Source organism: Magnolia sinica, chromosome 18 (genome assembly GCF_029962835.1).
Source record: "Magnolia sinica isolate HGM2019 chromosome 18, MsV1, whole genome shotgun sequence".
Classification (NCBI taxonomy): domain Eukaryota; kingdom Viridiplantae; phylum Streptophyta; class Magnoliopsida; order Magnoliales; family Magnoliaceae; genus Magnolia; species Magnolia sinica.
In genome coordinates this window covers 3,797,501-3,813,309 of record NC_080590.1, presented here as the reverse complement: position 1 = coordinate 3,813,309, position 15,809 = coordinate 3,797,501, and the positions used below count along the sequence as shown (strand labels likewise).

Genomic DNA, 15,809 nt, shown 5'->3' with positions numbered 1-15,809 from the left:
TAATCAATCAAATATTATTCCAATAAAATTCAATTTTCCTTTTCATCATAAACATAATAATATAAAAATAATAACAGCATATCCACAATACCGAAACTCAATATCAGCTACCACCAAACCGATATCAAAATGTATAAAATCGATTCACATATCGGCCGTTCTCTCCTGCCTCACCGACCCTCTCCGGCTCTGGCTCCGCTTCGAACGATGATGGCGGCGATGGCGGTGGTAAGCAAACTTCAAGTGACCACTGTCCTTGAACAGCTTCTTCTCCGCCGGCACTATGACGCACTCTGGCGGTGGGACCGGGTACCGCAGAATATCGTAGCAGTACGAGTAGATCATGTACTTCTCCCGGAACTGCTGCATGGCGACCCGCCTCTCTGGCGTCACCTCAGCATAGTCGGCATCCGAAAGGTCGGCATTAGGCCCGGAGCATTTGGGGGTGGGGAGCTGCTGGATGGGATCGATGGCGCAGCCATGGAGGACGAGATCTGTGAATTCGGAAACGAAGGGTGCGTACTTGTAGTTGACCTTGTACCGGCCACCCGACGTGGCCCATGTCGATCCATCCCATATGGTGGCGTAGAGGGACATCGGCTTCGATGGGTAATCGCCGCCCATCTCGTCACTGCGGATTACTTCCCGGATCGGGACCTCATCGATGTAGAATCTGATGAAGATCATGGACAGAAGTTGCATATTAGTACAAATTCGTGCTATCACGCACTATCATCAATCAATCCAGATCGTAAATGTCCAAAGAAACTGCACTGATCAGACAATCGCAACCATCCAATACCAGAAAGTCGCATCTGGTGCCTTACGCTTTTTTCTTTTTTTTTTTCAAAAAATGAGGAACGTTGCATGTGAACTTTCACATCCACCACTTTACCGAATCCACTAAGTTGGTTGTCCATTGATTTCAACGGTTCAGCCAACCGTCCTTATGAGTGGGCCATCCTAATTTTCATCATATATGATCTTTTTATTTGACCCACCGTTTGAACGGCTCGGATGTTCAGCACAGGTTACACATGAGCTAGAATTGTGGTCTTGGTCTAGAATCTAGCGTGAGTTTGTTAAAAAACGGGTGGCTGGACTTTTTCGTAAAACAGGCACGTATTCAAAGGTCGGTAAGTTGGAGAATTTTGACTTTCTCGCCCCACGGGCTTAAATGAGCCCATGGGGTTCACAACGGTTAACTTGCGCCCCAAGCTTTCTCTTGAAAAGAGAATCGAAGGGAAGACAAATAGCTACCCCTCGTGATTGTAACCAAATTGACAAGCCACATAGAACAGGTTTAGAATAGCAAGGGCATTTTTGGCATTTTCTTATCGACAGGTGGGACCCACTTCCAGATACTGGTGTGGTGATCAGTTCCATCCATCGATACGCTGATCCAACGATCCTCACCATCCAACTCTGAAGCTAAAGGTGAACCCGTTCTTCAGCGACGTATTCAGACCGTTCGTTATATTGATATCCATGCATGTGGGACCCACATGACACCAAAATACCGGCAAACAGGGTCGAAATTTTCAAGGTCAAGAGCAGGTTAACCGTTCCCAAATCATCGTAAAATCAGAACCGTCAGTTAAAGCGGGGACAAGAAGAACCCAACAAAGAAAGAAAATTAGAAATCAACGGCTCACATGACGTTTTTCTGTGTCCAGAGGATGCTGTATCGGTGGAATTCCTTGGTGGGATCGAACCACAAGACATATCTCTCTTCCCTTCCACGGCTCACGCTCCCGTTTCCGTACAAGTTCGTTTGCACTCTCCATGGCTTTCCTTGTATATTCCCCAGAAATTCAAAATCCAATTCGTCGTGCGTCTTCTCGAATATATCCCCATTCGATGTCTGCAACAAACACAGATACATCATACATACATACATACACATACATCCATGCATGGGTAACGTGCAGAGATGATAGGATGATCGGCACAATCTGTCCTGAGGTAGACGGATAACGCATGATCTTAAACATCGAATTACGAAAATTTTGGACAATGGCCCACGGAAGATATTGGACAGATGATGTACGGTTCGATTAACCATCCATCTTTGCATGTAGGCCCGACGAAGCAACGTAGGCCACACGATTTCTATATTTGGCGCGTAAAGCTGGCATCGCGGGGGAAGCGAGGGACGCAACGTAATTCGGAAATGACGAAAAAACCATTCAGCATAGGGATTAAAAGCCTTGGTGGGAATGGGCGATTCGGTCATTTTACAAAAAGCGAAGCCGTTACGGAAACCGTTCGAGGAACGAAATCATATCGATTCCCGAATCCCGCAAGAAAATCCCAATAACAGAAAGGAAATCGAAAGCAATAAACCGAAATCTTTTTGCACAAAAAGCTCGAGAAACCAATCGAAATTACGGAAAAATCAACGGCGGCACTCACGTAGAAGGCGACGACGACGCCGGCCGTATATTCCGACGGCAGCTTGATGGAAGCGCTGAACAATCCGTGCTGGTAGGGATCCGAAGATATGAAACCTGACCCTGAAAAAGATGGAAGATAACAGGAGTTAAAACGGAAAAGATGACGGAATCAGAAGAACGAACGGCGTTGAGGATAGATTGATAGAATAGAATACCGGTGTAACGGTCGAGGAGGAGACGAACGCTCTTTCCGTCAGGTGAACGGACGAGATTGCCGTCACCGAAGAGAGGGGAATAAGCTTCGTCGAAGGAGAGCGTGGAGACGTTGAAAGAAAGCGTCAAGGTGGCGACGCAGGAGAGAGAGAGAAGGAAGGAGAGAAACGTCAAGGTGGAAGAAAGAGCCATCTTCTTTCTTTTGGCTCCTCTCCCCACCCTCTCCTCAAGAAATACAAGAGGGGATGAAATAGGGGATAGGGACAGGAAGCGAGAGAAAGAGACGGGATGACAACCGTTGATCTGGCTCCCACCGTTTATGTGCTGGTTGACAGAATGACCCCGATTTTTCGGGAAATAACAGAGATGCCACATATTTTCTGACCTTTACCTATTTGATGGGGAGCGCGAATTTCCCACTCTGATAAGGTGTTCCTGTAGGGTGCGGCTTCGGTGTATCCCTAACCGTGGGGCCCACATTGATGTATCTGTCATATATCCACTCCGTCCATCCGTTTTTAAAGATCATTTCATGCTATTATCACAAAAAATATGCTGATAAAAATCTCAACTGGACAGTAACACAGGAAACATTTTTTAATGAACACCCACCATTAAAAACCACTTGGGCCCACCGGAATATTTATTTTCCATTCAACCTGTTGATAAGGTCACATAGACATGGATTAAGGGCCATACTAATATCAGGATGATCTAAAACTTTTGTGGACCCCTAGAAGATTTTAATGGTCAATCGCCACTGTTTTCAGTGATGTGGTCCACCTGAGATTTGGATCGGCTGAATTTTTAGGATCGTGTCTAAAATGATCTGGTGAAACGGATGGACGGTTTGAATATAATACACATACGTCAAGGTGGGCCCCACAGTCAGAAATCCACTGACCTTGGTGAATCCAGGGATCTACCGAAGGCCGCGCCCGCTCCTCTAATAAATAAAAAGTAAAGAAAAGGCCTGTAGGCGGAAATGGATTGGCAGCTCCCCCTGCCACCAGCCAATGGCTGATGGTCGGGTGGTCGGTGCTCTATGGGCCCCACCATGATGTATGTGTTTCATCCATGCTGTCCAAATATTTTTCTAGATCGTTTTATGATATGAGACAAAAAATGAGGTATATCCCAATATCAAGTGGAGCACATTACAGGAAACAGTGTTGAATGAACTTCGACCATTAAAAACTTTGGATCAAGCTGATATTTGCTTTTATCCCTTCATATGGGTCTGTATGACCTAATCAACAGATTGGATGTCAAATAAACTGTAGCGTGGGCCTTGGGAGGATTTTAATGGTGGATATTCAATCACTATTGTTTTCCTGTGGTGTGGTCCACTTGAGATTTATATCCCTCTCATTTTGGGGATAAAAAACTAAAATGATATGTAAACATGGATGAAAGGAATGGATGAAACACATACATCATGGTGGGGCCCACAGAGCACCAACCATCAGCCACCGGGCTGGTGGCAGGGGGAGTAGCCAATCCGTTCTCTCTATAGGCCTACCGTACAATGTGTGTGGAATCCACTCCACCCATCATCTATGCCAGCTCATTTTAGGATTTCAGACCCAAAATAAGATCTATTCAAAACTCTAGTAGGATACACCACGGGGAAAGTTTAGTCGCGGATGATAAAATAGTGTACTCATGGTCATCCAATAAATCTAGGTGGGTGGACGATGGTTTAGATTACCAACCCATGGACCTGCTCCAAATAAAATAGTGTACTCATGGTCATCCAATATTTCTCTAATTCATTCATTAGAAAGAAGATAATAATATAAAATAGAGTTGTTTTACTGATATCTTGCATCTCATCACGATGATGATGATGATGATGTCGACAGCCAAATATATTATTTCCTGCCATTCATTTGTATAGTCAACAATGGGCCATTCGATGGAAAGCTTAGATGTTGCACCTCGTTATATATTTGCGAATGAGCTTCATGGAGATGGATGGTAGGCGTGTGAGCTTAGCAAATATGTTTCATTAGGTTGCATTGGGATCACCATGATCCCAGTGTTAAAGATGTTGCCTCTGTGTTTTAGATTCTGTTACATGTGATGTGTACGATATATCAAACTTGATTGTATATTACTTATATCGAATGAGATTGGTTTCTTATTCAAACCATAAAAACGACGTTTTAAACATTAAGGTGATTATTAGAGGGTAGGGCTAGTGGTATGCAAATGAGTTGCACTCAATCCGTTCAACCATTTTGAAAGCTTATTTAAAAATATGGTCACAAAAATATATCCAATTCTTATGTGGACCATACCACATCAAACAATAGTGACCAAATTCCCACCGTTAAAATTTTCACAGGGCCCTAGGAATGTTTATTTACCATCGACATCTTGATAAGGTGATAAAGATGTGGATGAAGATGTTAGAATTTTAGAAATATAAGAGTTTCTTGTACACAACGGAGGATAGAAGAAAACGATAGCAAAATGATCAGATCTATCGGGTTCAAGGCTCGACTTGAACAGTCAATTTCTCAAGACAAATTTACCGCCCTTTTTCTGAAATTTCCAGCAAGTGCAAATAAAGAAAATCTCTAGTTTTGACACCGATTCAGCAAGAGATCAGATTGAGAGTAATTGTACAGAAGATGATATAATCTCAAGGATTAAGAGTATTATCTTCTGGATTATAATACCCAGCGCGCGTGCGCACCGCCGTCCTCAAGGAGATTTGAACCCTGGTTACATAAGTAAAAATCTCTTCTCTTACCGACTGGATATACACACTATTTATGAAAAGTTTAAATAATTAATATATTTATTTACTTTCTAAAAATAACTTTTATTTTTGAAATTTATTTTTATTATAAAAAACACAACAAAAGAGACCACACAAATATCAACTTGATCCAAAACTTTTGGCCACGGAAAGTTTCTAATGGTCAATTACCACTGTATTATGGTCCACTTGAAATTCGAATCTACTTCATTTTTTAGATCATTCCTTAAAAAGAGCTTTCAATGTGAAGGGACTACATGGATGTAGTCAAATACATCACAATGGGCCCCACAGTCAGGGTACCACCCTGGATCTAGTGTCTCACCTACTCCGCTCCCATTTTAGACGGCACAAAGTTTTGGAAACGGATTGGCTACTCTCCGAACACTAGCCAATGGCTAATGGTTGGTGCTTTGTGAGCCCCACCATGATGTATGTGTTTCATCCATGACGTCCATCTATTTTTCTAGATCATTTTATGGTATTAGACCAAAAATGAGGTATACCCCAATCTCAAGTGGACCACATTACATGAAACAATGTTGAATAAACATCGACCATTAAAAACATTTTGAGGGCTATAAAAGTTTTGGATCAAGATGATCTTTGTTTTTTTCCCTTCATCTGAATATTTATGACCTAATCAACAGAATGGATGTCAAATAAACAGCACAGTGGGCCTTAATAGGATTTTAATGGTGGCTATCCAATCACCATTGTTTTCCTGTGGTGTGGTTACCCGATATTTATATCCATCTCATTTTTTAAATCAAGACTTAAAATTATATGTTAAAATGGATGAAACACATGCATCATGGTGGGGCCACAGAGCACCGACCACCAGCCAAGGGGCTGGTGGCAGCGGAAGTAGCCAATCCGTTTCCCAAAGTTTCATGATCACATGGAGGTCCCACTGAAGTTAAAATATAGTCATTGAGGAGAGATTGGGTATTGTTTACTTGTAGGCAGTCCTTTTTGGTCATTTTACTCCAAAAGCGTTTCGGAAATAGCTCATTCGACTGTTCTGTTTTTTTCGGTCATTTTACTCCGAAAAGGATATTGCGTCTATCCAAAAGCCGGATACTCTACAGCTGATTTCGACAGTTCCTTGTGTGGTCACTACCCCACGGTGGCCTCACACGCGTAGCTGTATAATACGTTTATCTACCGCAGATGCAGAGGAACCGGCTTCAAGCCGCTGACGCACCTCGGAAAATGAATGAAGTTCGACTGAGGCGGCTGAATGACTTTAAATTCCCTTGACAAGAATTTTAATATGCAGGCAACCGCATAAGATTTCCATCCAGTTCTGCACACGTGGCAGCCACGTCTTGTAATCAGAACTGTTGTTCTAGTGGACAGATTGGTAGATATCCCCATGTGAAATATCAAGCGAATGAAATCGTCTTAGACATCGGATCATTGGTCTAAATTTAGGGGTGTCAATAGGCCGGGCTCGAGCCTGCTAAATCAGAATTTTAAATTGGGCCGTTCTGATGGCCCCGGCCGAAACAGCTCACAATCCACACCAATACCAACCCCAAGTCCGGCCCGTTGACAGCCCTACCTGTGTATTACATCCAATGCGTCTAAAATCTGGCCCCGTCCCACCCCGCAAAAATCAGTCATATCTAGTTCTCAAGTGGGCCAAACAATGGAAATGGGAGAGCTGCTGATCTGATCCAAAGGACATGATGTGCACTATCCAGTTAATGGATCTTCCATTTTCTTGGTACAGATGATATTTGTGGTGAGGTCAACCTTTTGGACGGGTTAGATGTCGTACAAAATGGACAGTTTATCAGTATTGGACTCGTTGGACCGTTTGATGTTTTGGCAAAAACAATTGGAAAAAAACGATCGAGAAGGGTGTTTTCGTAGTTATCCTCTCCTTTGGGGGCTGTCTGGTCGTGTTGTCGTAGATTTCTCCCAGCCACGGAAGAATAGAAAGTTTCTTCCTGTCCCTGGAAATCCGAGACCGAGAGTACCGGTGGCGTGATAAATGCCACGCTGGCATTTACTCGCATTTCTGTTCCGGGAGTCTCTGGTTCATCGCGATGAATAATGTTGGTTAAGTGAGATTCATCATCGTACACGTAGCTTTGTGGTCGGCGAATCCAGATCGCCCGCCTTGTGAGCCCACCACGGATGGACCATTGTAAGACATCCACATCGTGATTCAACTAATCAGTCCGATCTGTGGCCTTCAGGATTCAACCGTACGACTAAACTCCAAGGGATGACTATCCACATTCAAGGGGCGAAAGTTTTAAAAGATAAAATGTAATGATTACAAGTTTTAGCTATCCAACATAGGCCTCAACCAGATGGATGGTCTACATTCAATGACTTACACCACCACAACTCCAATAGTCAGTCGCAACGAACCAACAACTAAGCTTGTTACGAACATGGACATCCTGCGGACATGAAGATTCAATGCACGTGATAGGAAAGTGATTTTACGCTTAATTCGTCAACTGATTTTACCAAAAGATGCATCCGCGTTTGATGAGAGTCACGTGCATTTAAGGGGATGTCACCCTCGTTTGCTTTTCTTAACCACGTGGGTTGTGGGTGACATCCAACGCGTTGGATAGGTACACCTGATCATGACCTGATCACGATGATCAGATAAACTAAAAATCACGTGAATCCAACGTCAGGTGGGCCGACCTGATCATGGTGATCAGATAAACTAAAAATCATGTGAATCCAATGTCAGGTGGGCCGCACTTGAATTTATAGTTTTTTGAGAAAATTATCACTGTAGATGCCACCTTTTATCCAGCGTCTTTGATGAGGAGTGCAAAACTTATCTTACCAACTTAGACCTTGTATGTAGGGAAAGAGCATTTTTAGAGGACGAAAATACCCCTGTCCGTACGTGCAATGCTATGGAAAAGCCGGGGTATTTTCGTCCTGAAATGCTCTGTCCGTACGTGCAAGGTCTAAGTTGGGACCATAAGTGTCGGACTTTCGTAGAAGACGATGGATAAAAGGTAGCGTGTACAGTGGTAATTTTCTCTAGTTATTTTTATTGGTGTGATTTTTTATTTTTTATTTTCTGGTTGTGGGCCACTAATGATTAGATCACTTTTATTTTTTATTTATCTCATTTCCATGATTGGGTACACCTCTTTGGTCGGGTAGGATGCCTTACAAACAAGAGTGGACCTTAAAAATCCTCCAACTCTATAAAGCAATTATGGTAAATTCGAATCGTCCCGTAAAACCGTGATTTCCCATGAATTACGCGTTAAAAATCCCATAATATAATATATAATTTAGATATGATCCAGTGCTTTCGGTTACTTCAAGTTATAGTGCTCCTTAGTTGCATCGCGACGTTTGGACTCTCGATTGGTCCTGTCTGTCCAATCGATACCATGAAAACATCGCACAGATAGATTATAAACTCCCTCCACAAATCGATCTTCTTTTTATAGTCGTCTATATCTTGACCTTTGATTGGATGGTTAGGATTGATAAATTTAAGTGATTCTTTAGAACACAAAGGAAGACGATGCTGATACCGCCAAAAAATTCTTAAAATTGCCTATTTTACTTAAGAAATATTCTTATGTAATCTCGACCATCCATGTTATACACTATCGTATGGGCAGACCTATTTGAAGGATTATACAGTATGGTACGTGTGCAGTGTGCTAGACCTAATGGCCGGTCAAAATAGGCTAGTTGGACTGTCCAAGGAGCGTGTCTCCCGAAGTGCGCCTAGTTGCACTAGGTTACTAGAACATTCCATTTTGATCTATATGGTCTGTCTGTTATGTCCAGCTGCCGCACAAAATCACACCAATCGGACGATTCTAATCGTCCAATCAATTTCCTATGAAAAGGACGGTCCGGATTGCTTTTTATGAAATAGGTGCAATCAATAATTCTTCAAGCCATTTATTTTGTGGGCCTCATCATGGATTTCTTAAGTCTTAAAGAACCAATTTCATTAGGCAATCCTAACCATGTAGTATGAATGTCATACAAGAACACAGATCTCAATAAAGAAAAAGGCCAGCTTAGCTATCAATAACACTGTCCATTTGGTATGATCTTTGAAACGTAGCCCATGAAGCGTGTGTATTTGCAAATCGGATGTGGGGTTCAGATTAAGTGATTCCACTAAGTGTAAGCTTAAGGGTGGGATGGGACAATACAACTATAGGAGCATTACAAGTGACAGTACTCCATCGAAGACGCCAGGTAAGCTCAAGGGTCTGTTTGGGCAGTGGGATTAGAAGGGATTAGGTGGGATGGGATTACGAAAAACATAATTATTACCCATGCCAGTGATTGTCCCTGTTGCCATGGGATAAGATTAATGCCCTGCTTTGTTGGTAATGCAGTGGTACATTGAATGGATATACCCACCATTATTTGAAATTACTGAGAATAACACACATGTGTTATATCTAAATTGTTCATTTGTTTTGTAACCTAATTTTATGACATGGGCCTAAAAATGAGTAGATCCAAAATTTATTTGGCCCCAAAGAAGTTTTCAACGGTAAGTATTCAATCCCCATTGCTTTCTATGGTGGGATCCACTTGAACATTAGATTTACCTGATTTTTTGGCCCATGCCTAAAATAATCTCGATAAATGGGTGGACGGTGTGGATATAGCCCACACATCATGGTGGGACCTACAACAACTTGCTAACATTGAGTGAAATAGACACGGGACCAATGCAATTCTATTTAATGTAATTCTAAGCTTTTATATTCTTCCCATGGAGTGGAATTGGCACAGGACCAGATGAATCCCGTCTCACCTAATCCCTTCTAATCCCACCGCCCAAACAGACCCTAAGGTAGTGCCGCGAAGATGAATGGTCCACGTAGCGTATGCATCATATCTAAACTGTACATCTAATGCGTCCTCTCCGGATAAACCTAGGGCTCAGAAATCAGCTCAATATAAAAATCAGGTGGGCCACAACACATTGAACTAGATGGGAGGGGAGGGTCACCCTCAAATTTCACCGGGACCCACATGATTTTCAGAACAGCCTGTTTTTGTCCTTACCATTCGACAATGGCAGATGGAGTTTCTGTACTGCCTGAAATCAGTATCTGCAACTCGGTGGTTCGCAAGACAAATAAGGATGGGTGTCCCCTCTCTACTTGTATCCTGGACCATAGCCTACTTGAGTCTCCGGTTAAGCAGATTTTCAAAGCATGTGTGTAACAGGAGGCGATACATATGATGGACGGATTGGATGAAGTGACTATGACACGTGGGCCCAGTTCTGCCTGCTACGATGATCGTTTACGGTGGTAAAGGTTCCACCGGAGTGCACTCCAGATAATGTATGTGGGTTGATCATGTCCGTCCACTTGTACGCCAAAAGCCGTTGGCGACCCTGCCTAATATCATTAATTAAATTAATTAAAAATTGCCGTCAGTTTCCAACGTTGACGACATCCTTCCCTGCCGTCCTTTGACAGGGACTCGTGGATTCCGTGCCAGAACCATCCACTTGTGGGCACCGTAGAGACGGCTAGATGAGGAGTAATTTAATACTCCAGCAGAGCGTCGCGCTTCATACGCAGGCACTGATAAATTGCACACGTCACATATGTTAGTCAACTTCAACCGTCCAAAATAAGGAACACACTGTCAATGGGCCATGATTGAAAGAAAATATTGATTTAGCAATCCTAACCTCTGACACATGTTTGGTGTGTGTAGACTATTGGATTCTCTTCATTTCAACCATCCATTAAATGTCCACCGAACGGCTATTTAGGCAGTCAAGTCAAATGATTTTTTGTTCATGGTCCATCGGGTCTCTCATTTATGTTTTTAATTTGAGTTGTATGCAACAAACAATTTCAATAGTGCCTGAGTATCAACCATCGCGCTCCGCCAGAGTATCAAAGTTTCCACCAACGGAACGGGAAGTGCCGGGTGCACCTCTCGGGTTGTAGCGGATTGGGCGGTGACCCAGCACCACCCAGCTAGGTGGTGTTGGGGGCCACCGTGATTCATGTGTTTTATCCCTATCATTCAACCATTTTGCAAGTTCATTTTATCCGTAAGCTAAAAAACAAAGCAGTTATGAAGCTCCCGCGGACTACGCTACAGGAAATGGTGGCAAAGAAATATCAGCCATCCAAATCAGTGGGCTCATTTTAGATCAGTCATCACAAAAAACCACACACAAAACATTGACAGTAAAGGTCGTTCAGGTGGCTGGAAAATGGATGGTTGAAACGAAGAAGATCAAAGTGGTCCATCGACGGGAGGTTAGGATCTTGGATTACTACATAGGCTCACGATTCTGATGGTTTGGATTCACATTCATGTTAGTATAGTATTTTCCAGCAAGTGTATGAATGTTTATACTCCGCCTGAGTATCAAACGTTCTTCTACCTAATATGATAAGCGTTAGTTAAGAAGCTGATGGTGAGAATACGAACCGCTACGAAGATTACCAAACAAGAAATAAAAGAAAATATCAAAAGAGAATAAACAAAAGCGAAGAAAAGAATCTAACGGCTGGATGGGCCACCATCTCACCATCCCAGGAGTCAAGGATTCTGATGGTGTGTCCATAGAAATATAGGAAACCGGACGCGGATTAGCTACTGACAGGTTTAGCAGCGAGACTCGCTACTTAAGTGACGTCACCAAGTTCTGTGGTCTCCACTGTGATGTATGTCTTATATCCACACCGTCCATCCATTTCGAGATATCATTTTAGGGCATGAGCCAAAGAATGAGGTAGATAAAAATCTTTAGCGGACCCCACCACAGAAAAAAGTGAGGAGAGTGATTCCCACTGTTGAAACTATCCTAAGGCCCACATGATGTTTATTTGAAATCCAACCGGTTCAAAAGTTAAAAAAGACATGAAATAAGGTAAAACACAAATATTAACTAAAACTTTTGTGTCCTGTAGAGGTTTTTAACAGTGGGTGACACTGTCCCCAGTCTTTTCTGTCCTGGGTCCACTGGAGCTATGGATTAAACTCATTCTTTGGATCTCGCCGTAAAATGATCTTTCCCAAATAGGAGTACGGCGTGGATACAAAACATACATCATGCTGGGGACACGGAACTCAGTGACGTGACTTCAGTATGGAGTGTCGCTACTCGACCTGGGACGCGGATTGCGTCCTACCCCCGCCCGGACGGTAATCCGTCCGGTCAGGGCTCTGTGGGGCCCACCGTGATGTAAGTATTTTATCCACGCCGTTCATCGTTCTTCTCGAATCATTTTAAAGTACGAACCAAGAAAAGAGATAAGGAAAAAAGGCTTAAGTGGACCACAAATTTAGGATTTAACGTCCACCATTAAAAACTTCTTAGGAGCTGGAGCTGATTTTTTATTTTATTTTTTTGCTTCATCCACGTCTACATGACCTCATGAATAGGTTGTATGGTAAAAAAAACATCACAGTGGCCCTTAGAAAGGTTTCAACGGTGAATGTCATTATCACTGCAGCTTCCTTTGGTGTGGTCCACTGGAGCTGTGAAACTACTTAATTTTTTGTCTCGTAACTTAAAATGATCTGCGAAAAACGATTAACGGCGTGGATAAAACACTTACATCACGGTGGGCCCCACAGAGCCCTGCCAGGACGGATTACCGGGTAGGACGCAATCCGCTCCCCCCAACCCGTCATAGGTAATCCACGCCCTAGGAAACCGAGGGCCGATTCCAGCGGGCAAGAGCTTAATCGGCAGTGTGTCCTTCCATGCGTGTCATAGAGCGGTTGGCGACTGGCGAGTACCGCGTAAAACACCCAAGCTCCGTCGGGATCACCACATTATACATGTAAAATCCACTCCGTCCATCAGCTTCATCTTCTATTATATTTGTGGAGAAAAATCAATTAGAAAAGTAAACAGCTTGAGCCACACCACATGGAACAATGGAGATGGGATGCAAACCATAGGTTTTTGTGTGGGGCCACCTTGGCATGGCATGTATATTTCATCAAACCCGTTAATGAGGTGTAAATCATCATGGTGAACTACAAATAGCCAAAATCAGCATGATCTAAAACTCAGCCGGCCACACCGCATGTAATTAGAGGATTTTAGGAGCAATTTTACATTATTCCAACTGGTGTAGACCGTCGGTTCTTATCTTTTGTATACACCGTTAACATAAGGGTTCTCTCCTGATGGACGAATTGTATCTACATATATAACACAGTGGGCCCGACAAAGGTTGGGTGTTTGACTCCCTCCGTAAAACAGGTGCTGTAGACGATTCCTGTCAATGGGCGAGGCTTTCGCAGGAAGTTCCTGCGCAAGGATGGTGGGTGGGGCTCACAGAGATGTTTCTGAGAAATCCACTCCGTTCATCATCTTTATGAGCTCATTTTAGAACATTTGGCTAAAAATTATGTGTATCCAATACTTAAGTGAGTCACACGAGAGTAAAAAGTGGGGATTCAGTCTGAATCATTAAAACATTCTTGGGGCCATAAAATTTTTGTGTCAGGCATTGTTTTTGGTATTTTCACTTCATCCCAGTGTTAATAACCTTATAAACGGTTTGGATGGCATATAAACATCAAGGTGGAGTCCAGGAAGGTTTCAACGGTAGAAATTTCTTTCCCAAATTTCCTCCCTCGTGTGACCCACTTGAGTTTTGGATCCACCTAAATTTTTTTCAAATTTCTTAAAATGAGCTCTCAACATAGATGGACGGGTGGATTTCTCACAAACAAATCTATGGGCCCCACCCAGCATCCTTGTGCAGGAACTTCCTGCGGAAGGCTTTCGCAGGAAATCCCCGTCTATGGCGGAGGCCAGACTTCTCGTCTTCTAGCAGTAGGCGGACCGGAATACTTGTGGTTAGGCTTTCATGGGCCACATGCACCGGAAGCGGATTCTGCCTGGTGAAACGAGGACTTCGGTCAGGCTGTGACCGTGGGCCCACCTTGATGTACTTTTTGTATATCTACGCTGTCCATCGGTTTTTTTTCAGCTCGTCTTAACAAATGGGCCCGAAAATGAAGCGGATCGAAATGTTAGGTGGACTACACAGGAAACAGCGGTGATTGAATGACCACCGTTAAAAACTTCTTGAGGGCCAAAAAACCTTTGGATCAAGCTGATTTTTGTGTTTGCCCTCCATCAAGGTCTGTGTGACCTTATCGACAGGTTGGATGTCAATTAAACATTACGGTGGGCCCAGGAACTTTTCAATGTTGCTCCTTCATCAGCAATGTTTCCTGTGGTACGGTTCACCTAGGATTCGATCTACTATATTTTTGCCCTAAAATGAGTTGGCAACAAGGATAGACAGCGTGGGTACATCAGAGTGGGCCCACGATCATGTCCTGACCGAAGTACCGGAAAAAAACTCTATGGGCCTACGATGATTCATGTGTTTTATCCATGCCACCCATTCATTTTTTCGGATCATTTCTTGGCATTAACCGAAAAATGAGGTAGATCCAAATCTCAGGTGGACCACGCCACAGGAAATTGTGTGTACGTGTGCAAAATAAAAATAAAAATGGCCACACATAGGCGTGGCAAAGGGTTGTGGTGAATGGGCCAAGAATTGAAGCCCAACTCCAAACAAAGACAGGTTACCCTGTGGACCATCCCACTTAATTTTCATTAAGTCTAGGCTTGACCTACCATTAAATTGTAGTTGGATCGGACTTAAGTGAGTGATGTAGGACAATTAACTATTTTCTTAAAAGCTCTAACTGATAAAGGATGGCAAATTACTCCATTTATCTCATAACCTAGGACCCACGTCCCATTAGTTAGGATCTCGGCTGAATCCTTCTCGTGGGCCCTACATTACATAGGTATCGCCTCACATGAGCCACCTGCTTCACATGGGCCACTCACCTCGTGTATACCTCTCGTCCTGCAGGCCACCTCACTCAGAACATAGTGTGAAAATACCCCTGCATTACTGACCCTACCCCATCGGCTTGAGCTTTGGATTGAGAATGGAATATAGTAAAGCTTACCGATTACACTAGGGTGGCAATGGATTGATTCGTTTTAGCGCAAGCCTAATAATCTACTAAACTGTTCAACCATTGCTACCCAAACTCAAACCAAGAATCTTTAGCCTGCGGCCTAACCTGATCCACTTAAAATTCACCAAACCCCAGACCTATCGGATCCAAAATGGAATATAACCCGACCCACTTAAAATTCACCAAACCCAATACCCATCCGACCCGAAACGGAATATGTGGCTAAGCGCATGCCCACTGCTGACAAATTAGCACATGTGTGGGATGCGGATTGCCTGCCACTCCTGTTCTTCCTGCGGTTGGAAGGCAGATTAGTATCAGTGTGATGTTTTCCAGCAATCCATCCTATCCTTCCGTTTTGCCAGCTTAGGTTAGAACATGAGCCTAAAATTGAGGCAGACCCAAAATTCAAGTGGCCCACATAACAGGAAAGAGTGAGGAAG

At 43.2% G+C, this 15,809-nt stretch overlaps 1 protein-coding gene across 1 annotated transcript; it reads right to left on the bottom strand.

Moving 5' to 3' along the window:
* On the bottom strand, nucleotides 1-2,859 carry LOC131233110 (probable xyloglucan endotransglucosylase/hydrolase protein 30). The gene is made up of 4 exons (XM_058229715.1): nucleotides 2,612-2,859; nucleotides 2,416-2,516; nucleotides 1,656-1,864; nucleotides 1-673 (listed from the first exon to the last, which is right to left on the bottom strand). Exons 1-4 carry the CDS (start codon nucleotides 2,799-2,801, stop codon nucleotides 145-147), a joined length of 1,029 nt encoding a protein of 342 aa, XP_058085698.1. The 5' UTR covers nucleotides 2,802-2,859; the 3' UTR covers nucleotides 1-144.
* Between the last annotated feature and the right edge of the window lie 12,950 nt (nucleotides 2,860-15,809).

Excerpts from the sequence above, each read along its gene's own strand:
- LOC131233110 (XM_058229715.1), bottom strand. The coding sequence starts at position 2,801 with ATGGCTCTTTCTTCCACCTTGACGTTTCTCTCCTTCCTTCTCTCTCTC. Across the intron at positions 1,865-2,415 it reads GCGTCGTCGTCGCCTTCTAC|ACATCGAATGGGGATATATT; the intron begins GTGAGTGCCGCC and ends TGTTTGTTGCAG. Across the intron at positions 674-1,655 it reads TGGACACAGAAAAACGTCAT|ATTCTACATCGATGAGGTCC; the intron begins GTGAGCCGTTGA and ends GATCTTCATCAG.